General features: G+C 43.9%; 1 protein-coding gene across 1 annotated transcript in view; it reads left to right on the forward strand.

Annotated features, from left to right (window-relative positions):
- The window catches only part of LOC147708080 (potassium/sodium hyperpolarization-activated cyclic nucleotide-gated channel 1-like), a 1,712,518-nt gene that overhangs the window by 411,920 nt on the left and 1,274,744 nt on the right, over positions 1 to 25,854 (forward strand). The window contains exon 3 of the mRNA XM_086926862.1: positions 13,057 to 13,151. Coding sequence (XP_086782988.1) covers positions 13,057 to 13,151 — 95 coding nt within the window. The remainder of the gene's footprint in view (positions 1 to 13,056; positions 13,152 to 25,854) is intronic.

The following is a 25,854-nucleotide window of genomic DNA, read 5'->3' on the forward strand; positions in this document are numbered from 1 at the left end:
TTGCATGGGTACAAACAGAGAATGCATGAGCATAGGTAATGCTCTTTTAAGTTCCAGGAAGGAAGAGATTGTCCTCACTACTGGCTAAACCTTATTTAAACACTCCATAAAATCTTTAAACTGGAATTTGAAGGAAAGAGCTCTGACAATGTTTTATGCTGGCTTTAACAGCCAGTAATTGTTTTTATGAATGAAAAGTTCAAACCTGATATGCCTAAATATTGGAGGAAAAAGCTTACCTCTACTTATAGTGGATCATAGCATAGTCCCATAAGGTTCCAAGACCTACTGTTTTTTACATGTGTCTTCTTATTTTTCTGTGGCCATCAAAGACTGGTTCTCAGATAAAACCTTTATTTGGAGTTGGGTAATAAAAGAAAATTCTCTGATTTCAATAGGAACTGTAAATCATCCATTCGATGAGTCTTAACTGGTGGCAGACATTCTGACGGAATGATGTTCACAATAGGCATACTAATGAAAAAGTAATTCTGTGGCTGGATTTACCACCTTCTATATGCATTTGAATATTTACTGTTACATCCAAAATGCAAATTCTGCCCATATCTTTGACTAAACAATGACCTACATTGAGTGTTTTTATTTGTGTGCCAAGATGTATCTGAGTTACAAACATTCATTACCTCTCAGAGTAACCCTGGACTTTTGACTGGTTTAACTTTGGGAAGAAGAGGGGTGGAGAACAATGTTTGTTTGCTATGTTTTGGAAAACTGTACTAATTTTGGTGAAGTTCCTGCTGTGGGTCAAATCTCCTTTAACTGGCATATAGTGCCATGGGTTGGATAGTTTTTTTCTGCCTACCACTCTTCCAGGGCATTACCGATTTGAAGGTTTCTTGAGTTAGAAACTCAGTTTTTCTTCTCTTTGAGTTTTGGTTCTGTTTTGGAGCTTGCATTCTTCTGCCATGGCTTTTGATTTGCTGCAGAGATCTGCAACCGGCTGATTGTTTCTTATTATGACCTCTTTTGTCCCTTTTGACACCTACCCATCTACCCAATCGTGAGAGGTGCAAGTATTATCTGTAGCTTACCGTTCACTGTTATGATCACTAATTCCAGCGCCTAAGCGTGCACCTTATATTCAACAGCCCATCGCTTTATAAATCACATGGTCACTCCTCAATCTCACACACCTTAGGTTAAGTATTTTGCTAAGTGTGGTATCACTGTTGCCTATGCCAAACCTTTAGATTATCGTTGTGTTTGAAATGTTCCGTGGGCTTGTAATTTTCCCTGGGTTTGACTAAAAAACCTCATGTTTTTGTTCCACAGGTTTGTACAAGCCTCGCTTCACTGATGACCTTTTTTTCTGTTGGCAAAGCACACAAACAAACACTGCTTACAACAACCAGATTACAAAGTGGGTGATCAAGTATCGTTGGCCACTAATCACCTACGAATTCAGTGACCCAGCAAATTGCAGCCATGATATTTAGGACCCTATACAATTACATAAATAATCAACCCAGTATTTCTTGTATCCTTGCACCAACCTTGCAATGTCCAAACCTGATCCTTACCACATCCTCTCCCAATAAAAATAGATTGTCAACTAGAATTCGAAGTACAGAGTATCATAGACTCAAAGAGAATACATGGTTGTTTGTCCTATTTATAAGATTGGAAGGGCCACGGGCCAGATGATTGATCACGGGAACCAGCTGGGAATGTCCATGCCCTGCAATTGGTACAACTCTTCCTCGCAAGAAACCTCCATAAACGTCACCCTGTGGGCCACCCTATGCAAGGGGAACTGTTACGATCACTAATTCCTGTGCCAAAGTGTGTACCTTATGTTCAACAATCCAACGCTTTAAAAACCAAGTAGTCACTCCTCAATTTCAAACACCTTAGGATACGTATTTTCGCTAAATGTGATATCACTATTGCCTATCCCAAACCTTTAGTCTATCTTCGTGTTTGCAATGTTCCATGTCCTTATAATTATCCCTCAGTTTGACTAAAAAGCCTTATGTTTTGGATCAACATAAAGTCTTGCTGTACTGATGACCTTTTTTAAGTTGCTGTGATTATTCACATGCTTGATAATTATCCAGGTGCCTGCAGTCAGAGACTTTCCAGTCAGGTACTTTCCTTAGTGATTCACCTGCCACCAATTCAGGGAATTTCCAATCAGGTACTTTCCAGAGTGATTCATGTGCCACCAATTATACACCTGTTGGTAATTATCCATGTGCTTGCAGTCAGGGACTTTCCAGGACCATTGAACGTAAAAAACATATGTGCCATTCTAGAAAAAACGGTCCACCTATAAATACTCAGTCAAACCCCTGTGGTGCACCTGGCTGTATTTTCTGAAAGAGAATCCTTCTTCTCCCTACCACTCTCCTGGATCATTGCACCCTCTTCTCCTCGATCTAAGCTTCCTCACCCGGCCCTGTGAAATCTGCGTTTCAACTGACATCCGTGAGCAGCTCATCGGATTTCTCCGATTGCTGCATTCAAGAAAAGAGCTACAGTTGAGCAACAGCGGTGAATCCTCTACGCTGCTGCATCTGTTTAGGAATGGCCCATTGGTCATCCCTGCATTGTGATGGCATAACCTGCACTGAAAGGAAGAACAAAGCAAAAGAAGAGAAAACAAAGTCAGTGCACTATTCTTTGTTCCATTTCAAAAACAAGACTTCGGAGTAATTGTAGTATGTTGTACCTAGATATATCTGCTGTAGTACTGTGGAATGTACTGTGGGTTCTTGAAGAAAGGACCAAGTATCCCATCCTCGTTGCCAGAAATGTTGTAGTAACTTGACCAAGTAATTGATTATGTAAATTTATTGAGATTACAAGGTCGTGGAGCACACAGGATGCTCCACCTGGCTCAGCAGTTGAGAGGCTTTGTCTCACAGTAACATTCCATCTAGCTGAACAAAAGCAGTAACTAAGCAACCATAACATTCCACAGTACTACAGCAGATATATCTAGGAACAACATACTTCATAAATCTCGATAGAAGACCCCCTCGCTATCTGCTGGGAGTTCAAGAGCCAATTTGAGAATGTTTAGAAAAAGATAAACGGAGAATTCAAAAAAGGAAGAACAGTCACACAACAAAAGCCTATGACGTAAAATGCTGACGTGGGAAACATATGAACGTTTATCTGAAGCTCACGAAAGCAGTGGGTAATTCTATCCCACGTGAACTAAAAGAATACACATTTTCTGTGTTGTTATAAACATCTCTGAGTGTAAGTACGTCCATTGCTCAAAGTTATTTGAACTAACTGGTGAACAGACAAAATATCGACTCCAAAATATCGACTGGACATAATATCGAGTTTTAAATATAGACTGGACAAAATATCGACTGGACATAATATCGACTACAAAAATATCGTTTTTCAGGTAAGTGAAGTAATATCGACTGTTTAAAATATAGATAGCAAAAATATCGAATTTTTAATAATATATAATATTTTATAGTGTATTTTTATGTAATAATATGTGTGAAAAGTGTGTATTAATGTTATAAAATATTTTATTAAATGGAATTTGTTTTTTTAATAATTGCGTTATGTAATTCTGTAGCGGGTTGTGGGTTTATAGGGGAATAGGGTGGGAAGTAATTTAATAATAATTAATTAATTAATATATGTTTGTAAATATTTATAATTAATAATTAATTGATAATTAATAATAATTAGTTAATTAATTAATATAATTTTGTACATATTTTGAATTAGTAATTAATTGGTAATTGATTAATTGTAATTAGTTAATTACATTAATTAGAGTACATTTTAATATATAATTTTGTGTTATTATTAAGTAATTAATTGGGAAAAAATAATATTAATTATTAAAATAATTACAGCTAATGTGCTAATATATTTACTTTATTGTTATTGTTAATTAATAATTAATTGGTAATTAAATAATATTGCTAAATTTTGGGTAAAGGAGTATTTTTAGGGTTCAGGGTCAGTTTTTAGTTTTTGGGTAAAGGGGCATTTTTAGGGTTCAGGGTCAGTTTTCAGTTTTTGGGTAAAGGGGCATTTTTAGGGTTCAGGGTCAGTTTTCAGTTTTTGGGTAAAGGGGCATTTTTAGGGTTCAGGGTCAGTTTTCAGTTTTTGGGTAAAGGGGTATTTTTAGGGTTCAGGGTCAGTTTTCAGTTTTTGGGTAAAGGGGCATTTTTAGGGTTCAGGGTCAGTTTTCAGTTTTTGGGTAAAGGGGCATTTTTAGGGTTCAGGGTCAGTTTTCAGTTTTTGGGTAAAGGGGCATTTTTAGGGTTCAGGGTCAGTTTTCAGTTTTTGGGTAAAGGGGCATTTTTAGGGTTCAGGGTCAGTTTTTAGTTTTTGGGTAAAGGGGTATTTTTAGGGTTCAGGGTCAGTTTTGGGTTTTTGGGTAAAGGGGTATATTTTAGGGTTCAGGGTCAACAAATAAGATTGTAATTTTTTTTTATTATTTTCATTTATTATTTAATTATTATAATTTAATTTAAGTATTTTTAAGTATATTTTAGTCATTTAAATTTAATATTAATTTAATTTAACACTGTTTTTAATAAAGTCGATATTTTTTACATCTATATTATTGTTAACGATATTTTGTACTCAATATTTTTGTACTTACCTGTTTGTAGATAGAAAGTCGATATTTTGTCTGTCGATATTTTGGCAACGATATTTTTGCAGGTCGATATTTTGGCAGTCTATATTATTTCAGTGATCCGAACTAACTATGTCAATGTGTTACAATGCTAATATAAGTGTATGTTCCTTCTCCTTATTTACTCTCCTCTACACCCCTGGAAGACGCATCCTGAAAGAGGAAGACACTTGGGGCATTCCCAAATAGGATAGTGAGCACTTAGAGGGCGCAAGTCTTTGCCTCTTTTAATATTTTGTTACGTCTTCTTCCCACCTGGGAGTGCGCATTTTTTGAGGTCATCATTCCTTGTTCGGACACTGTGCTGGGAGTAAATAAGGTCTAACATCGACTCTGCTGATATGTTCTCGAGGTGAGTGGCCTGACACTCACCATTCTAGGTTCCTTATCCGCCCATGGCCTCTAGCCACACGTGCTCTGTGGTGCCCTGTGGTGTGGCTCCTTGATTTTCATGTGCAAGGAGGCTGGGCCGTTGTAGTTGTAGGGCACTGCAGTCAATTGCAATAGCCTTAAGTGAGGCTGTGTGGATTTCCTCTGCCAAACTTGTGGTTGCTACGGATGCAGTCTAGATTTAGGTGCACTGTCCTTGCTCTATGTTGATACCTTCTGACTTGGTAATCGGGTCCCTAGAGATGATTGATCCAGTGTAGCCCCATTTTAATACATTTAATATTTCTTTTAAAGAAAATCATTAGAACGTGTTTTTAATCTCTTTTTAAAGAATACATCATTGTTCATCCTACTGAGTTTTCCTTTAACACAAAGAAATCAACTTGTGGGGAGGAGCCAGACCAAGATGGCCGCGTAAAACCTCATCTCCTCACTGACTGTCCCCTGAGCCCAGCATCTTGTCAGCTATCCTGCCTTTGAAGGCTGGTAATCGATAAAGGAGTGAGAGTGACGCACTCGGCTGCCACCCCGACCTTCCTGCAATGCTGGGAGCCGGAGATCTGAGCTCTGTAATTTGCTGCCTTTCGCGGGGCCGGGGACTGGCATGTTTCTGTGGCCGCCTCGGAGTCCAACAACAGCGGTGACTCGGACCGAAGTCGCCGGTCACGCCAAAGCAGCAGTAAAGGCTACGGCTACCTGCGGCGGCATATGAGCAGTGAAGGGGTGGCGGTACTCGCAGGAAGATCCTCCCCACTGTGATTGGGCAAGATCAGGAGCCCTGGGACACTACAATTCCAATAGAGGCTGCAGAGCTTTGGTGGGGGCCGGTGTCCGGAAGTCCCAAAGGGATAATGGGGGTGAGTTAAAGACCGTCCCCCCCTCTATAACACTACGAGGGAGGAGAGATTGGTCGGGTCTAGGTGGAAGAGCTCCGCGCCTGTAGAGGTGCAGAAACCGGCCCGAGTGTGCTGGGGCGGCCCGCGGGGGTGAAAACTGTTGGAGGGGTCCTGTTACCAGTGTGACTTCCCCCGGAAACTAATTCTTCACAATGGAAGGCTGCGGTGGTCTACAATAGGCCGAGAGGTGACTGCACTGGGGCGAGAGTCAGTGATCCTGTCTGGGATCTTACGGCTGAAGGGGTACAGGAAGTGCGGGCCCCTCCCCCCGATTGAACCTCCTCTGAACAGCAGGGTCAAGGCGCGTGGAGCCGGTTTGTGACAACGGAGGGAATACATCCAGACATTATCAAGCGGACTGGGGTAGCTGAGGTCAGTCCCGGCATGCGCTAGCACAGAGGAGCACTTAGTGGCCCCCAGTGAACATCATGCGGACCACCCCCTGGGGCCCGGGCGGATGGACAGAGGGCCTGCGACGCGGCGGCTGACTTAGTGGAGTCTGCATCCAGATCTAAGAGGAAACACCACTGGGGTGCGCTGTGAGCTGAGGCACCAATGGCATCCAAACCAGACACCGACAAACATCAATCCAGGACAACTAAGGGAATGAGACAAATACAGACTAACAAATTGAATCGGTACACGCTGCCCAAAGGTTCTCCAACGGACTCAAGACAAGCCATCACGGCGGGAGGAGAGTCCGCGAGCCCTGCATCAGACTTGATCCTACGTGATGTCATGGCGGCCATAGATGGAGTCAAATCATCCCTTGGACAAAAAATAGAGTTGCTGGAAAATAAGCTGGACACAGTCTCCATAGAAGTGAATCTCATACGCGCGGACCTCACCAAAGTCAATGAAAAGGTCAAGTCACTGGACATACAGACGGCCAGTCTGATGGATGATGTGGCGGAGCTCCGGGAGGAAGTGCGCGATCTCAAGTCTTTCTACAAAAAGGCTGAGAGTAAACTGGACGACTACGAAAGGAGACACCGGCACAATAATGTCCGCATCTTGGGTGTGCCTGAAAAATCAGAAGGCCCGGCCCCTGACCTGTTTGTGGAAGACCTCATTCTGACCCATCCCATGCCCAAGGGCCTTGGTAAATTCTTCACTATTGAACCCGCTCACAGGGTCACGGGCGGCCCTGGCGGACTGGCATGTTTCTGTGGCCGCCTCGGAGTCCAACAACAGCGGTGACTCGGACCGAAGTCGCCGGTCACGCCAAAGCAGCAGTAAAGGCTACGGCTACCTGCGGCGGCATATGAGCAGTGAAGGGGTGGCGGTACTCGCAGGAAGATCCTCCCCACTGTGATTGGGCAAGATCAGGAGCCCTGGGACACTACAATTCCAATAGAGGCTGCAGAGCTTTGGTGGGGGCCGGTGTCCGGAAGTCCCAAAGGGATAATGGGGGTGAGTTAAAGACCGTACCCCCCTCTATAACACTACGAGGGAGGAGAGATTGGTCGGGTCTAGGTGGAAGAGCTCCGCGCCTGTAGAGGTGCAGAAACCGGCCCGAGTGTGCTGGGGCGGCCCGCGGGGGTGAAAACTGTTGGAGGGGTCCTGTTACCAGTGTGACTTCCCCCGGAAACTAATTCTTCACAATGGAAGGCAGCGGTGGGCGGCCAAACCCGGTGCGTCCCCTCGCCCGGTGATTTCTAGAGATCCTGAATTTCAGAGGACCCCACCATGCTGTGAGAATGCCACCCTCTCTTTCATTCCTGATTTCACACAACTGGTGCAGAAGCAACAAAGGAACTTCCTTGCAGTAAAGAACAACTTAGAGACAAGGGGATAAAGTACGCCATGATGTTCCGGGCACATCTGAGGGTGGAGGTTGTGGGAAGAGCGTGTTTTTTTGATAATCCAGAAGTGGAGTCTGACTGGATCGATAGTTGTCCCTTGGGTGGCGCTGGGTCACGGGACCGAGAAGGAGAGCAAGTAGCACTGGAGCAAGAATGAGAACCGGCCACCATGCACATGGACTAACTGTACAATGCCAGGTACAGGGGTGTTGGCCCCATGTTAAGATATTTGACTCTCCCCGGGGTATGTCAACGCTGCAATGCATAATGTGAACTTCAAGGGACAATTTGTTTGAATTGATACAGATCGGGGGAAGGGGAGAGGGAGACGGAACGCCGGCCTCCCTCCTTTTTACTACCTTTAGTTTTATAGTAGATTAGCGTGTAGGGTGACAGGCACTCTGCCAGTTGGGGATGGGCGAACGCTGAGAGCAGGGGTGCAGGTAGAGAGGGAGGTGGGAGAGGTTTGTTTCGATTTTTTTGTTTGAATTTGCATTGTTTGTAATGTGTTTCAATGTGGAAATTTTATTGGTTGTAACTTTGCTTTCTTCAACACCATCAAATAGCTGAGCAGAGCTACTAAGTCTTCTACAGGGGCGAGCGACAGACAGAGATCGGAGTTCAAAGTGCTTAGCTGGAATGTAAATGCGCTGGGGGACAAAATAAAGAGGGGAATGGTCAACGAATTTATCAGACGGCATGCGCCGGAAGTGATCCTTCTGCAGGAAACTCACCTGATAGGAAGCAAGTGTATGGCCTTGCACAGGGGAGGATACAAGCTGGTGGCACATGCAGGATTTACCTCAGGGTCGAGGGGAGTAGAAATACTAATCAAAAATTAATTCCCTTTCACACCGCAAGCCACATGGATAGACATACGAGGCAGATATGAAGGGGTCTCGGGCCAATGGGAAGGGAAGACAGCCACATTCCTTTCTGTTTATGTCTCTCCCTGCTTACAGACGGAAAGATTTAAAGACCTAGGCTCGATTTTCCTCACTCTTCCTGTGGGAGTACTGGTATTGGGAGGCGATTTCAATGCGGTGATATCCAGTGACCAAGATAGACACCCCCGCGCAATCAGACCTGCTCAGAGGTGGCTCCCTGAATTCGTAGACACAGTGGGGCTGGTGGATGGATGGAGGGTGCACAACCTAGATAGAAAATAATTAACACACATATCGGGGGCACACCACAGCCTGTCAAGAATAGACTAAGTTCTTCTCCCGGCAGCTCAGGCCCATACTTTCCAAGAAATAAGTCATTTGGGACAGGGCATTTCAGATCTTTACCCCGTGTGGCTGAGATTAGAGTGCTGGTAGAGTAGCCCCCATCAATCCATGGTATTTGAAGGATCCACATACTCGAAACAGTATTGTCAAAGTCACAGATCACTGCTTTCTAGAAAACAAGGATTTGATATACTATGCACAAACTGTTTGGGAGGCATATAAAACGTTTATCCAGGGAGAAACACTTTCCCTGATAGCAGGGAAAAAGAAGGAGAGTCAGGCTGAACTTGAAAGAGTGGAAGAAGATGTGGTGAAGTCAGAAGAGGAACTAGCAAGGGTGGTTTCCTCTGAGCGCCTTCACTTTCTCAGATTGAGACTAGATGAGTTTCATAGCATCGCTAGGGATAGAGCCAGGGCACAGAGTAGATAAGTCCAAGGCAGAATTTTCCAATCACTACCGTACAGTATATAGTATGACCAGCAGGTTCACTGAAGAAGAAACTGTGGAAATGTTAAGAGACATAATACTTCCCACGCTCTCGGATGAAAACAGGGACTACCTGGACTCCCCTCTGACCGATGATGAGGTGGCGCAGGCTATCCGGGGTGTGAACTCAGGTAAAGCGACGGGGCCTAATGGCATCCCCATAGAATTGTATAAACTGAATTCTAATAAACTAGCCCCCTACATTTGAGCTGTGTTGATGGAGAGTAGGGAGAAGGGACTGAATACCATATGACCAGTGAGTGGCTAACATAGTGGTCATACACAAAGAAGGCAAACCCAGAACTAGCTGTGCCTCCTATTGGCCAATATCACTTCTGAATGTGGATCCTAAGGTACTTACCAAATTACTGGCAATACGTCTGATCAAAGTAATTACCACGCTGGTCCACCCAGACCCGTCGGGCTTCATGCCGCATCGAAACATAGCCCTTAACTTACGCGATTAGATGGAGTATTGAGTAGAGCATCTAACATACTGGAGCCGGCAGTCATAGTATCATTAGACTCCACTATGGCGTTTGATATGGTTGAGTGGCTTTATCTGTTTGCCGTTTTAGGCAAATTAGGTTTCGGACAGGAATACATAGGCTGGGTGAGCCTCCTATACTCTGGCCCGATGGCCCAGGTCGTAGTGAATAACCGTAGGTTTTCAGACTTCCTGCTCGGTAGGGGTACTAGTCAGGGTTGCCCCCTATCTCCGCTCCTCTTTGCATTGGCAGTGGAGCCACTTGCGGTTTGGATAAGGCAGGACGGATCCATTCGGGGACTGAGGTCGTCGCTGGTTTGGGAGGGCAAGATATCTCTGTATGCAGATGACGTCCTCTTGTTCTTTATGAATCCTAGAGGATCACTAAGCTGGCTCCTAGATGTGCTGGAAATATTTGGCAGGTACTCTAGATGCACCGTGAACTGGCTCAAATCTATGGTTTATTTCATTAGGGGTGAACTGCTGATAATACTGCCTGATTCCGACCGTGTTGGACGGGTTTCCGATACCTTGGAATCTTTGTGACATTAGATTCGAAACTTCACTATGCCCGCAATCTGGACCCACCCATGCAAAGACTTAAGAATGATGTAGCGCATTGGAGATCCATTCCCCTTTCCATGTTAGGCAGGGCGGTCCTTTTCAAAATGATGGCCTCAGTTTTTATATGAGCTCCAAAGTACGATGGATCCGGATCCCAGGTCCTATTTTAAAGAAATTGAGAGTCTTCAGAGACAGCTTTTATGGGAGGGCAGACCACGTATTGCGTTTTCCAAATTGACTCTTAACTGGTATGATGGTGGAATTAGCCTACTAGACTTAAAGAAGTACTACTGGGCGTCTCAGCTGGCGGCTATCAATCACGGGATCAATAGACATCAGGGTGATCCCGTATATGCAATGGACAGATGGCAGCTCCCAGGTGGTGAATATACTAGAGCGTTATACGCTAAACCCAGTAGATACCCGCTGACTGGACCCACTGCACACGCTGTCCAAGTATGGCACGCTGTCACCAAACACTTAAAATGGAAAAACAAACTCACGCTGCCAGCCACTCCACTGTGGAGCTCAGAGAAATTTGGAAGCCTCTGGAAATCCAAGGGTTTCGATATAAGAGATCTTATAGGGATCTCCCGAATCAAAGACATCTGGGGGGCAGGAACGGTGCAATCATTTATGTTCCTTAAAGCTCAATACAACTTGACAGACACTGAGCATTACAGTTACCTTCAAATCCGCCATGCACTACTCACTCATATTCCAAGTGGCACGACACTCTCGGAAGCCTCCCCCCTGGAGGACAGAGTCTTAGACGGGCATCTTCCAGAAAAGACCATATCCCTAATATACAGGAAATTGATAAAGAACATAGAGGATCTGTTACGGGCCCTCAGAGGACAATGGGCCAGGGATGGTCTACAAATCAATGATGAAGACTGGCAAGAGAGTGGTCTTCTCCACACGAGTAGTTGCAATCCAAGCCAGGCTGAGATTCGTACAGTTTAAAATATTGCACAGGATCTATCGTTACTGGTCCAGGCCTGGTTCGAATGGGAAGGGCAGAAAGTGGTGAGTGCAGAAGGGGGTGCGGGGAGCCGGGAACATTCTTCCACATACTATGGAGCTGTCAGCAGATAAAACGCTATTGGAGGGGCATCCACTGCACACTGAGACCAGTATAGGGGGTGTATATGCAGCCGGAAGCCCGAAGATGCATATTGAATATCTGGGAGCCTACAGATCTTAACACATACACAACGCAATGGGCAACGTTGGCATATATGATTGCAAAACGTAACATCGCCCCAATTGAGGAAGCGGAAGGAGGATTTAGATTGGTGCATGTCCAGGGAAATGTCAGTCTTCATAGCTAGGGGATGCCCCAGGAAGTGGATTAAGGTATGGGGAGCATGGAACAGATACAGAGGCGACATCTGTCTCCCGCCAAGTCGCTAGTTTGGCAAAGACATTGTTGATACCCCTTGAACTGATCAATATAACAATTGTAATATATTCTGTATATGGTACAATATCGCTGAGACAAATCAAGTAGCCTGCTTGTAATTAATTTATGTGATTTAGTCGAACTGTTTAATAAAAAGAATTATAAAAAATAAATAAAAAATAAACTGGTTGATCCATTTGATGTAGCCTTTCAGTAGGCTTGTAAAATAAAAGCCATTTTTCGTGAAAGATAAGTTTCTGTTTCAACCAAAGGGTCAAAAATATTTATTATTTTAATTCCTTTAGTTTTGATTCCCATAATGTAGGAACTAGATTAAAGGGTAATTTTTTTTTAATGACCCTAATAAGTTTCACACATCTCACATCTCCTAGGAGATCTATTTGCACACAGGTTTTGAATGCAAGACTGAACACAGATGTATGTGTATGTGAGCCCATACAGTTAAGTTCTCAAGTACAATGGGCCTGCACTCTACATGTTACCCTTCCCAATATGACATGGCTTTAATTAGTAGGCCTTGAAGTTTTCGTTGACATCTCAATCCGAGCTCACGTACTGTGCTCTGACCCCGGTGAGATGCCATTCTTTCCCACCCTCTCCTCTCTTAGGATACAACCATGCTACTGTACTCATACTCTTACACACTAATGTGAAAACCTTTCCTGTTACCTGTCTGTAAAATGAATATTGTAAAACATGCTATCCTTCCCACCTTACTTCCTCACTTATGAACCCATTAACACAAAAGATGCAAGATTGTCAAATACAAATATTTTCTTGACTGGAATGGTTCGTCCAAATCTTTTTATCTCTGCAGGAAATAATAGTTTTATATGTATGACTGAAAAATATTGAATCCTCCTTAAGCTCCATTATATCATTTAATGTTTAGCTATATTTTCTGTATATTTGATGCATGTGATATATGTATTCTGAATTCTGAGTCTTCTGAGAACATTGTACAGCACCATCTGGGGGCATGATTCGTGCTTTGTAAACTGCCTCAAAAAATAAAAAAGAAGAGAACAACTTTAGGCAGCCATTAGTATTTGAATGTATCTTATTGTTTGAAGTTTGTCTTTCGCCAATGAATTTACAAATATTTGTGTTTTTTCTTCTAGTCCTTGGAGCCTAAAGAAGTCAAATTAAATTACCTGAAGACATGGTTTATTCTAGATCTTTTGGGACTCATTCCGCTGGATTACTTTTTAATAATGTCCGTGAGTTATGTTAACAAATATATTAACGTCTTTTGCATATTATATGTTTATGGCTAAGTGTATTTTAGGAGTTTTATAGGACTGAGGCATTTATTCTTTAATATAACTTCCTGTGTTAACTTTTGGTTTTAGAATTAGGTGATTGATAAGGCGCTGTTTAATAAAGAATATGTGAAATAGATTTTAAGCTTGCTACCAGATCTAGTTTAACACTTTGCTGAGATAGGTGAGATTATGTATAAAGCGGCAGGCTGGATTAGTGTAGTCCTGCAAGTAGATAAAGGATATACCTCAACTAAAAACTACAGGCCTATTTCACTCTTAAATGTAGAATATAAAAGTGACATCAAAATAATATTGAATAGGATGTGGAAGGTAATCCATACAATTATATACCTTGCACAACCTGGATTTACCCAACGACGAGACAAGTAATAATGCAAGACTGTCCTGCTACCTAAATGAAAGATCCGGAACTCTTAACTTGCTAACAGCTGAGGTAGAAGTGGATGTGAGAAGGTTGTTCAACAAAATAGTATGATCTTTTCTGCAACCAGTGCTCCACAGATTCAAGCTAGGAGCCAAGTCATAAAAATGCCAATGGCCCTGTATGCCATATCTGTAGACAAGGTTAGACTAAATGGCGTACTAGTGTGCTTTTTCCAACTGGGTCAGTGAACAAGCCCAGGATTTCCACTATCAGAGATGTTATTCCTGTTGACATTTGATTCACTATTAAAAACTATGGGGCATATTTACAAGAAAGTGGTGGAGCGCAGGTTAGCTCCAAAAATTGCTAACATTGTGCCCAGTCACCTTAGAAATGCAGGGATGTGCCGGATTTATTAGAAGACAGCACTTCCCTGCTTTTCTCCAAGCACTGGTGCTAAATTCAGCTGCCTAGGGCCAACGCAGGAACCCTTGCCTCAGAGTGCAAGGGTGCCTGGGTTGAGGGAATGATTGTTTATGTGCAAGAAGGTATCCCTTCTTGCACATAAACAATCCAGAATAGCGATTTGCAACTCCTATGCGTGCTGCATTGTGCAGCACACATAGAATTGCAGATGGTCATTGTTTTAATGATTGTTCATGTGCAGGAAGGGACACCTTCCTACACATAAACAATCCTTTATGGCGATTTGCTGTTTCTATGTCTAGTGCACAATGCAGCAGAAATAGATACAGAAAAAACGAGAAGAAATAAAGCATCCATCCTCGTTTCACCATGTTAAGACCAGATTTTCCTGATCTTAATTTTGGCACTGTCTCCAATTTACACCACCCTTATAAATAGTGGAAGCGTCAAAATCAATGTATGTTGCGGCGAAACACCAACCGCAACACCTATTGCCAGCCCCTTTCATGCTAAGTAAAGCATGAAAGGGGGCCTTATTTACAAGTTGGCATTAAGCCACGTTAAGTGGTTTAACAACGCCTTGTAGATAAGGAGAAGCCACAAGAACATAGAAAAAAGTGATATTCCTGGCTTATATATGCCCCTATCAGATCTAATAAAGAGATAAAAGTGGTGAAATTTGAATATTTTATATGCAGCAATTATGTTGTATGGGGTACCAGCCTTGAATTCTTCCTGCAGTTTGGATCCTCCTTATTTATTTTACCTACTTACTTCCAGTTTAGTAAGACTGAGCACGGCACCTTTGCCACACCCTAGAGAGTACTTTTATCTCCAATTGGAGGTAATATTATGTGCCTCATGATATATAAGAGAGGGAAGTAATGGAAACACTACCACGCTCCTGTTTTTATTATTGTGACCATTTTTAACACTGTGCCCACTTATGAGATAGCAGCACGCATTATGGTGATCTCTCTTGTGTGTGTATAAAACACTTGGCTGCTACACTGGCAATCTACACTATTTGCACAGTGGTATGGTATTTATGAAATCCTGTGCCACTCACACAATGAAATGTCCTTTTCTCACGCTGCATGCCATATATTATTGTGATCTGAAGACATTTTGTTGTATGGGGTACCAGCCTCGAATTCTTTAGGCTGGGAACTTCGCTGAAAGAAATTCTAAATGCAATCTATTCTCATAGAGTGGCTCTTCACCCTACCTATTTTAATGTTGTGTGGCCTTGTATATGTCTGAACGTGTCTGGAAGCCATTCCAGCACCAGACGAACATTTTGGCAGGAACATGATCATTCTGTCTTCTTTTTCTCTCCTGACAGGTTGGAAAGCCAACATCAGAAAAGTAGGTACCACTCAAAGGGCACCACTTTAGACACAAATGTGGGGTAGGAGGATTCACTCACTATTTCTGTCCGGACAAAGCGCCACAGATCCTCCTGACCATTAGGGGCGCGAAACACGTTGACTGACTACAGTGGGACCCAAAAGAGGGAACTCAAATCAGACTACCAGGGTACTTTATGACCCTATTGGTAGCATTTACCTACATAGGTTTTTTATCTGACAGGGCGTTCCAGTTATTAAAAATAGTTAGTGGCCTCCCTGACCAGTTTTAACCCACATCATCACACATGGAATACCACCCCACCTAGACACTGCCTTGCATTCATCATATCTCATACCAATAAAAGGTCTCCGCCAAAGTGACCCGTCGGGGGACCCATTTGGCATTGCTGCACCGATCCAACTAGGAGCAAAAGCCCTATGATGAAGCATGACACTTCTTTGGGATGTGTGCAGGCAACATGAAACAGTCCTGCTGACTTCCACCACGCACATACCCGAGTCTTGTACAACCTGTTGATATCTCGTCTTTCGCTTTAGGAACAGTACCCCTAATTTTTGTTTGTATCTGGTTTAACAACCATCTGATAAAATGTTGAAATACAATTAAGTTACCTTAGGAAAAATCACTAAGGGGATGATTACGACGTTGGTGCAGTTGTGCCCTTGTCCACCGTGCAGGCGGACAGTCTTTTTGTTGTTCCCATGGTGGTGCCAGAAAAAAGGGCCCCACAATGAGAATGGCAAAAATGTTCCAGCACGGCATGGACGGTGAATTCCATGCCGTTCTGGAATTGGGGATGCAAGCAGACAAGGAGGCACATGTTGTGTCCCATCCGCGATTGTATCCCCATGGTTGGGGAGCACCTTTGTTCCTCCACCATCAGCCTATTCATGGCTGGGAGTCCGCCAGGAAATGGCTTATGGTGAAGAAACGTATAATATGCTCAGCGGTGGCTCCCTGAGGGAGTGCTGCAGAGCGGTGGGGCAGGGTGGGGGGTAGTGGAGTCCGACATACAGCAGACAGGAGTAAAGTACGATGGACAGGAGTAAGGAAAGTAATTAAATAAAGAAAACAATTTTCCTTGCGTGCGCTGCATTACCAACTCGGCACTGCAGCGCGAGCAAGGTAAATTGTTTTATTTATTTAAATACTTACCTTACTCTTGTCCGTCGTATGTCTGACTCCATTACCCCCACCCTGCCCCTCCCACGCCTCGCCTCACCGCCCTGCATAACGCCCTCGGCGAGCCGCCACGGCTTAGCGGGATTGCATCAGTCCCGCTCAACATTTTACAATGGGCCTCCGCCGCGCCGCCACCAGGCAACGGCATAGGCAGCAGTCCACCAAGTCATAACCCAGCAGACGGTGGACCGCCCCTCTGTGCCACAACGAGTGCGGCGGTCTGAGGACCGCTGCACTCGTAATCAGCCTCTAAGCTATTAGGATGGTTTTTAAAAATGCTATCCTGATGGGAGAAGTAGAAACAGTTTAAATGATAGTCACATCAATTCTCTTCCAGGGGATACTCATCAATAGTCATAAGCAATGAATAGTCCTGCCCATGTGCGGGGACCCCGGAGCAATAGCAAATATTATGCCTATATCTACATAGAGGGTGAGATTTTGTGAAATAAAAAACACTGCCCAAAGCATGATGGACACTGCCCAAAGCATTATCTGCCGATATTGTGAATGATCGCAATATGTTTAAACATGGCACTGACATTACGTTGTGCAAACATTGGTCCCTCCTCTATGTTGTCATGTCGACACAGGAAATGTGGTGATTGTAAACAATATAAAAAATGGCAGTTTCTTGCGCGCCCTTGCACTATCGAGGAAGGCGACTGCTGAAACGCGCCTGGTGCATTGAGAGTCTAAATAAATCTAAGGACTCCCCCCGTGCGTGCTGTGTCTTTTCTGGGATTAAGAGGAGGCGAGGAGTGTTAATATTGGCGGGAGCACCCCCGCCGTAACAGCACCCGTTCGGGAGTGCGTGAGCCTGGTGCAAGTGAAGCGATGTTATTATTCCACATGCACCAGCGCCCCCTCACACAGCTGCCCCCTCACATACTAAAATACTGCTTCTCCACTCTCCCAGATCCTGCCCTCACCCTCCTCAATTACTCCTTATCATCTGGCCAAGTCCCCTCAGCTTTTATGGAAGTGACAGCAGTGCCACTCCTGAAAAAAACAGGGGCTGACCCCACATGCATGTCAAACTACCACCCCTATCTCCCTACTCCCCTTCCTGGCAAAGGTGATGGAGGCACACATAGCCAGATGCCTATCTGACTTTCTGGAGGAGTCCAACTACCTCGAGCCTCACTAGTGGAGTGGTGTGGCTCACTGGTTAGAGGCGGCAGACCCGTAAGCAGAGAACGGCCCGGGACCAGGGTTCAATTCCCGACGCGGCAGGGTCATGGACCAGGGTCAAACGGACTTGATAATTCTCGCCTCTGTGCCTACTCTAACCAGGGAACACACTCGGCAACTCTGGGCATTAAGCTTGCCTCATCTCTACAACGGCCCCCCACAGACGCCGGGGATTCCTGGTTTCACCTTGGAGATATCCAGAAAGGGATCATCTCACAGGGAAAACCAGGACGGGTTCCCCAGCGGTCCTCAGCGCCAGGATACTCCTTGGAGTCACAGAGCGCTTTACAAGTACACCCACATTTACATTTACTAGGCAGGTTTCTGGCCTACGCACTCGACGGAAGCCGTCATACTCACCTTACTGGACACACTTCGCAACTGCGCAGACAATAACTCCCCCCAGGCTTTGGTGCTCCTGGACCTCTCCACCGCGTTCGGCACGGTCGATCACACCATCTTAATCAACCGTGTCAGCCAGGCTGGCATCCAGGGCGCAGCGGCCTTTCCTGGAGAACAGATCCCAGGCCGTCTGCCTTAACAATCTGGTCGCCCCCCAAACAGAGAATCACCTGCGAGGACCCAAAGGGCTCCTCCCTGTCCCCCCACTTGTTCAACCTCTACATCTTCCCCCTAATTCAGTCCCTCAGAGATAGGAAGGTGACGGTCTTCAACTACGCAGACGACCAACAATTGCTCTTCACAATAAACAACACTGAGAGTTCAATTACCAGCTTCCAGACTACCATGAGGTTCATCCAACACTGGATGGACCAAAACCATCTTAAATTAAACCCTGGCAAGACTGAGCTGGTACTTACAGGGGACAGTTCCAAGTACTGGGGCCCACATTATTGGCCTTCCCCACCTTCTCTGTCACCATCGGCAAAAACACTCGGAGTCACACTAAACAGCGATCTCATACTGAAATCGCAAGTGGGTCTCGTAGTCTCCAAATGCTTTTTCCAACTCAGGAAAATAAGAAAGGTTTGTTGTCTCCTTACACCAGAGGCCCTCACCCAGGTGGTGATAGCCACTGTCCTATCTCACCTGGACTACGCCAATTCCCTATACCTTGGCATGCCTCTCTACCTACTGATGCGACTACAGATGGTCCAGAACCACGCAGCCAGATTGATCCTAAGCCAACCCAGATGGCAACCAGCCACCCCATTACTTAGGAAGATACACTGGCTCCCCATGTCTCAACGCTGCACCTTCAAAACAGGATGTTTGATCTTTAAATCCTTGCACTGCAAAAGCCCCAAATTCATTGACAACCTGATAGTCAGACATACCCCTACCCGCAACCAACCCACCTCTCACCTCTCACTTCTCCAAACCCCCTCCTTCAGACAGAAGCGCACAGGAGGTTGCAGATTTGCCACACTCGCTCCTGGACTTTGGAACTCCCTTCCCCTCGATATCCGAGCTTGTCCGGACCTCATGAAATTCAGAAGAGCACTTAAAACCTGGCTCTATAAGCAAGCCTACAACTAACGTCCTCTCGAGCCACGAACCTTGCCTTTTCTACAGCGCCATGAAACCAATCGGTGTTAGTGCGCTCTACAAATCATTCATAACATTAACATTAACATTAACACCGCTGTCACACAGACTGTATTGGACCACAATTGAGGAATGCATTGGGACCCCTGCATGTAGGGGACTGTGGTGATAAACGGAAGTGTGATAGTAGAACAAGGGCGCACCCAGGGGCCCCATTGGGCCTCTGGGGATTGCGAACTGCGCAACGCTATAAAATGTATTGCAATACTGATTGCCATGAGGCGGCCTTGGAAGTTTTTAAGAAACGACCACAGAGTGAAGGTACGAGCAGGACTGGTGAGTCCAGAGTTGTGACAACACTAAGCACACAGTTTGCTAGCCTTGAGCGATTGCACAAGCTCGAAGTTCGGAAGTGGTGGGAAGCCACTTCCCTTCAGAACTATGTTAAGGTCAATAGGGTTCCCATGGGCCTCCGCATCTACACCGTCCCAGCGTATGAGAACCCAGACCCCCAGCTCTTAGAAGAGTGGGCAGAGTATACGGAGGGCTCATGCAAAGGGATGTTAATGATTTTGATTAAATTTGCATGGAGCAATCATGAGAAAGCACGCAAGGAAATCGAGGAATTGGAGAATGAAATTGTAAAGGATGGTGACAAAAAGAAGCAAGATGAGTTTAGATGACAAATGGGGAAAAGACTAAAAGCTTATGAAGGCAAAATAAGACAGCGAAAACAAGAGAAGTTTGAGCATGATGAGCGCGACTATGCTGTGTGAAGGGTGCTTACTTTTGCCGAAAATATGAGGTGTCAAGAAAAGCGTTGGAAAACAAAATGGGATTGCCAACTGCAAGTGATCAGGGGGATACAACAGAATCTGAGTTGTCAGAAATGGAGTAGTCAACATCTGTCAGAGAGGGTGCCCCATGCCCAGCATCAATGAGGAAGCTCCCTTTTCACAAGGAGTTTCAAATAATAAGACAGACCTGGCAAAAGGGAGCAAGGTGCAAGCCGCCAGAGAATCAACGAGAAGACCAACACGGAGGGGAGGGGAGTGGCATAAAAAGCAATTTCTCACCACCCATAACCAGGAGCAAAAGATACAAAAAGCGGAGATGACCCCAGGACTGGAAAATAACCTGACAATCAAAAATCTGACCTCCAGAATTTTAACCAAAAGTGAAGAATCCGTGTTAAAACTAGGACTATCGTTTTGTCCCCAGAGGAATTTGGAATATACACAGACTAGGATCGATTTGTTCAAATTCTCGTTGAAACTAAAACTGTACAAATTCTACAAATTGCGACCAAAGAAACAAATGGGCATTAAGAGATCGGTGGCTAGTACAGTTATCCTAGTAGGATGGGATTTACTAGCGCTATAAGCCCTGAAAGAACTGGCTATGGAAAGTGGAAGTACAAAAGATATTGATAACATTTTGGCGGTAACGGGGATAGCACAAATCAGCTGTAAGAGTCCTTTTAAGCCAGCTTGGACTTTCTTGCCACAGATGCCCAATGATAATATCAACATGTTTGTAGATGCAGTATCGAAAGAACAGACTAAGTTGAGAATAAGATCTATAAAGGGGAAATCGAATCTCACACAGAACAACTAATGTCTATCAAAAATATCAAAGCAGACACGAATATTGCAGTGAAACCCTCAGACAAGGGGGGAAAGTAGTGATCCAAACCTATGAGGCCTATAATGAGGAGGCCCTGCAGCAATTATCTGACCCCCTTTGTTATGAGAAATTCTGAAAAAAATGTCTACCTGAGTAGTATCACAAACTGTCACCAATTACTGAGGAAGTGGTATGAGAAGAGTATGGTGGAATCTGAGCAGAACCTTTATTTAAGGTGTTTGAATCCAATGACTCCAAATTTTTACCACCTGCCAAAAGTACATAAGGACAGTGATAAACCTCTGGGTAGACCCATTGTTAGTTCTCAAGGTAGCCTGTTGGAGCACATGTCTGTCTATATTGACTATTTTCTAGCTGATTTTGTGAAATCCTTACGTAACTACATCAGAGACACAAAGTATTTCTTGGGACACCTTGAACAAATCGATTGGCAGGATGGTGACTGTATGGTAGTTATGGATACAGCTAGTCTATACACTAATATAGCAGATCCTGATGGTATAAAAGCTATAAAGTCCTTCTTAGACACGTTCTGTGAAATTTGTAGATCACAAGATGATGTTGTTAGAATTTCTAACATTTTGTCTGTAGAATAACATTTTCCTGTACCAAGACCAGCATTACAAACAGCTCACGGGTACAGCTATGGGCACCTGCTTTGCACCCAGCTACGCAAATCTTTTTGTGGGCTGGTGAAAGAATCAGGTGGCCTGGTCGATTGCCAATGCTGAGTGGACACAGAGAATAGTGGCCTGGTACAGGTACATAGATTATATCTTCCTGGTGTAGAGGGGATCAGTGGAAACAGCATCTATGTTTGTAAATATTTTGAATGCAAATGAGAACAATTTGCGATTTGCTGCAGATATTAGCGTGAGAAGTGTGAATTTCCTTGATTGGAGGTTTTTATTGATATGGGTAAAATTTGCACACAGCTTTATTACAAGCCTACAGCAGGAATTCCATCCTGCACTCTGCTAGTAGTCACCTCCCCAAAATTGATCTTTAGTATCCCCTAAGGGGAATTACTTAGGATCAAACGAAAATGCACAAATGATAAGGTCTTCAAGGAGAATGCAGAAGTGAGTATAATGAGATTCAAGGTACAAGGGTATGGCGAACAGTCACTGAGAGATTCACTTTCAGAGTGCAAGGGAAGTCTAGGAAGGATCTATTGAAACAGAAAGGCGCACTGGAGAAAAAAGAACAGTTCAGCATGATAACGACCTTCTCAAGTGGGGTGGTGGAGTTAAGAACAGTATTGAGGAGGAACTGGAATCTGCTAAGGTCTGATCCGGTTATTGGGATGGATATTCCTGCATGCCCTATGCTTACCTTTAGAAGAGCTAAGGCTTTGAGAGACTGTAATGAAGAGTTACTTTGTGCCAGTGGTACCTAGACCATTTGGAGTGGCACCCCAGGGGTTTTACCCCTGTGGTAGGTGCAAAGCCTGTAGTAACAGCAAGAAAGTCTGTTGTACAAAGTACATGGGACTGAGAAACTGCAATGGATTAGGAAGTTCTTAACATGTAGTACTTCCTACACTGTGGATTGCCTGATATGTCCTTCCGGATTAAGGTATATCGGGAGCACTATCCACCAAACGAAGGTACGAATTCTAGAACATACACGGGCAGTAAAAAATCGGGACATAGCATATCCCGTTGCAAGGCATTATCAAATGCTAAATAATAGCAATAGAGACCTACTGACTTTCTTTGAGCTAGACCATGTCCCAGTGAATGTGATAGGAGGGGACAGAGTAGCGAGGTTAGGAAGGCTAGAGTCAAGGTACATTATAGATCTAGGTACCAAGACTCCTGGGGAATTGAATGGTAATGAGGAACGTATAGTACACTTAGGATAGAGAGTTCTCTTTTCATATATTATTCATCCCGGGTCCGTCTATAGATTATCCTGCGAAGCGTCTAATCGAAGCATCTAATCGATAAAAGACTCTAAAAAAAATGTAAAAACTCTTATAAATCGATACAAAATCTGGAGAATCTAGAATGTAACCTGAGTTTTTGGGAGCTGAATTTTGTGTAGACTGTTATTGAATATCAATTATAGAATAATTAATGTATTATTTTGCTTTATTTTCTTCTTTATATTATTTTATTTTCTTCTCTTATCACCTAGGGGTGTTATCAATGTCTTAATTCCAATTGTGGGTTGTACACTGGAAGTGTAGGGATCGTGTATGATATCGTAATCAATGAATTTATGATCATTTAGCTTTCTTGTAATGCTTTCAGCGTTTAAGCCATTCAGGGCTGGATTGTGTGGAAGTTGTGGGTATTTCCATCACTTCCATGAATTACAATGGAGACATGCAAGATAATCAGCCCATCGAGGGCGAGATTTTGTGAATTTAAATGAATTTAAATGAATTTGTTTTTTATTGCTTATACTACATATGTATGTAATTGAATGGATTTTGAGCATGCAAACAGCTGATGGACACTGCCCAAAGCATTATCTGCCGATATTGTGATTGATCACAATATGTTTAAACATGGCGTTGACGTTACGTTGGGCAAACATTGGTCCCTCCTCTATGTTTTCATGTCGACACAGGAAATGTGGTGATTGTAAACAATATAAGAAATGGCCGTCTCAGGCGCGCCCTCGTACCATCGAGGAAGGCTACAGCCGTAACACGTCTGGTGCGTTGAGAGTCTAAATAAATTTAAGGACTCTCCCCCGTGAGTGCTGTGTCTTTTCTTGGACTAAGAGGAGGCAAGGAGCATTAATAATAGCGGGTGCACCCCGCCGTAACAGCACCCGTTCGTGAGCCTGGTGCAAGTGAAGCGACGATATCTACATTTATATATAAATACCCATATTTGAAGATAATATGCATATATATATATATATATATATATCTGTAGGTACTGGATCCCACCAATTAGAAGGAAGCAGAGACGGCACACCAGGAAACCTTGCACAAACCCTTTATTGTGCACTCGTTAACCCAAGACGACGCGTTTCGGCGTAAGCCTTTATCAAGTAACCACCATTTTGTTTTTTGCCATACTTATAGTCCCACAACTATTTCAGTACACAATAGACATAAAGAAAATACTTAATGGTAAACATTATCAATGAAAAAAGATAAATTCAGCAAATTATATTTCATTATGTCAACATTTCAGCATTCATTGTATGCAATTTGTTGTGTGCGTCTAGTGTGGAAAGTAGGCAACGTCAGACTACTCCGCTGGCAAGATTATTCGTGGTCGTAGTAAATGTTGACAGAATACCCTTCCGGAAACAATTGCAAATATGTTTATTGTGCAATTGTGGACTCGCATTCATCAACGTCAGGGAAAATAACCCTCATGACGTGGTGCTTGCATCAGCCGGCGAGTCGCCGCTAGGTATCTTGGGAAATGTAGTTTGATACCGCGGGTCGGGACAGTAGTCCCGGGATAATTCATGGGAGCTCCCAGATTTAGATGCATGGGTAATGCCTTCGGATGGGGCTATGTCAATAGAGGAGAGCTCCCCTCGATAACTGACCATCATATGAAATCTGCCAAGGGGTGTTGGGTGGTAAAGGTCAAGGTGTGAGTGCTTTTGTTAGGACGAGTGTAAAGTGAGAAAGTACGATCCAAATGCATGTGTATATACAGTGAAAATTCGAAAAATAATAACATAAAAATTAAAATTAAATAACAACCAACTCAAATTTCAATTCATTATCCTGAGTATGGTGTCACGTTCCTATGTCCGACTGTTAATGCATTACCTATAATGTTACGAACTTATCAATTGGGAAAGGTATAGACGCACTATTAAGGAATATCACTCACTACTTGGGGATTGGTACCACACTGGTCTACTGGACACTGATGAATACAAATTTTTAAAGACAGAGAATCCGCGCATCCCTTGTATATATTTCCTCCCCAAGATCCATAAGGACCCCACTAGACCACCAGGGCGTCCCATTGTATCGTCCAATGGAGGATTATTGGAGAACACATCTATATTCCTGGATCTGTACTTGAATGAATATGTTCAAAATCTGAACTCATTTTGTAAAGACAGCACAGACTTCCTCAGAAGACTGCATGATGTGAAATGGGAGGAGGGATACTATATGATTAGCATGGATGTATGCTCTCTGTATACCTGTATCAATCAAGTGAAGGGTGTGGAAACTTGTATGCATTACTTAAGAAGTCGCCATGTGGATTGTTGGAGGCACAATATCATGCTGCAAAAAATGATGCTATTCTGTCTCCAAGAAAACATTTTTCTGTTTGAAAAGGCGGTATACCGGCAATTATCCGGGTCCGCGATGGGGACTTGTTTTGCCCCCAGCCTAGCGAATCTTTTCCTAGGCTGGTGGGAGGAACAGGTCGTCTGGGCTGAAGGATCTGAGATGTACACTGACCACATTCTTATGTGGGTCAGGTACATCGACGACCTATTTTTAATCTGGAATGGCCCCGAAACATTAGCGAGACAGTATATCAGCCATCTAGGAAATAACACTCTTAATCTCAAATTCACTTATGTAATAAGTAAAACATATTGTGAATTTTTGGATGTGGCAGTAGAGATAAAGAATGGGGATTTGACAACACGTCTTTTCCGGAAGATCACAGCCGGAAATGCGGTCCTGCATGCGTCGAGCCACCATCCGGGCCCCCTGAAGAGAAGCATCCCCTATGGGGAGCTGTTGAGGGCTCGACGCAATTGCAGCACCGATACGGATTTCCATCTTGAGCAGAGGGCCATGATGAAACGCTTCACCCAAAGGGGATACAGTGACGAGGTGTTAAACAGCGCACAGACCAAAGTCCAAGGTTTAAAACATGAGGAAGTCCTATTCAGTACATCTAAAAGTGACGCCAGAAGGAAAGAATTGGAGAATAGCACCCGACCCAATCCACCCCGGATGATAACTAATTACAGTAGGGTAG

The sequence above is a fragment of the Lissotriton vulgaris genome, chromosome 6 (genome assembly GCF_964263255.1).
Source record: "Lissotriton vulgaris chromosome 6, aLisVul1.2, whole genome shotgun sequence".
NCBI classification, from domain to species: Eukaryota; Metazoa; Chordata; class Amphibia; order Caudata; family Salamandridae; genus Lissotriton; species Lissotriton vulgaris.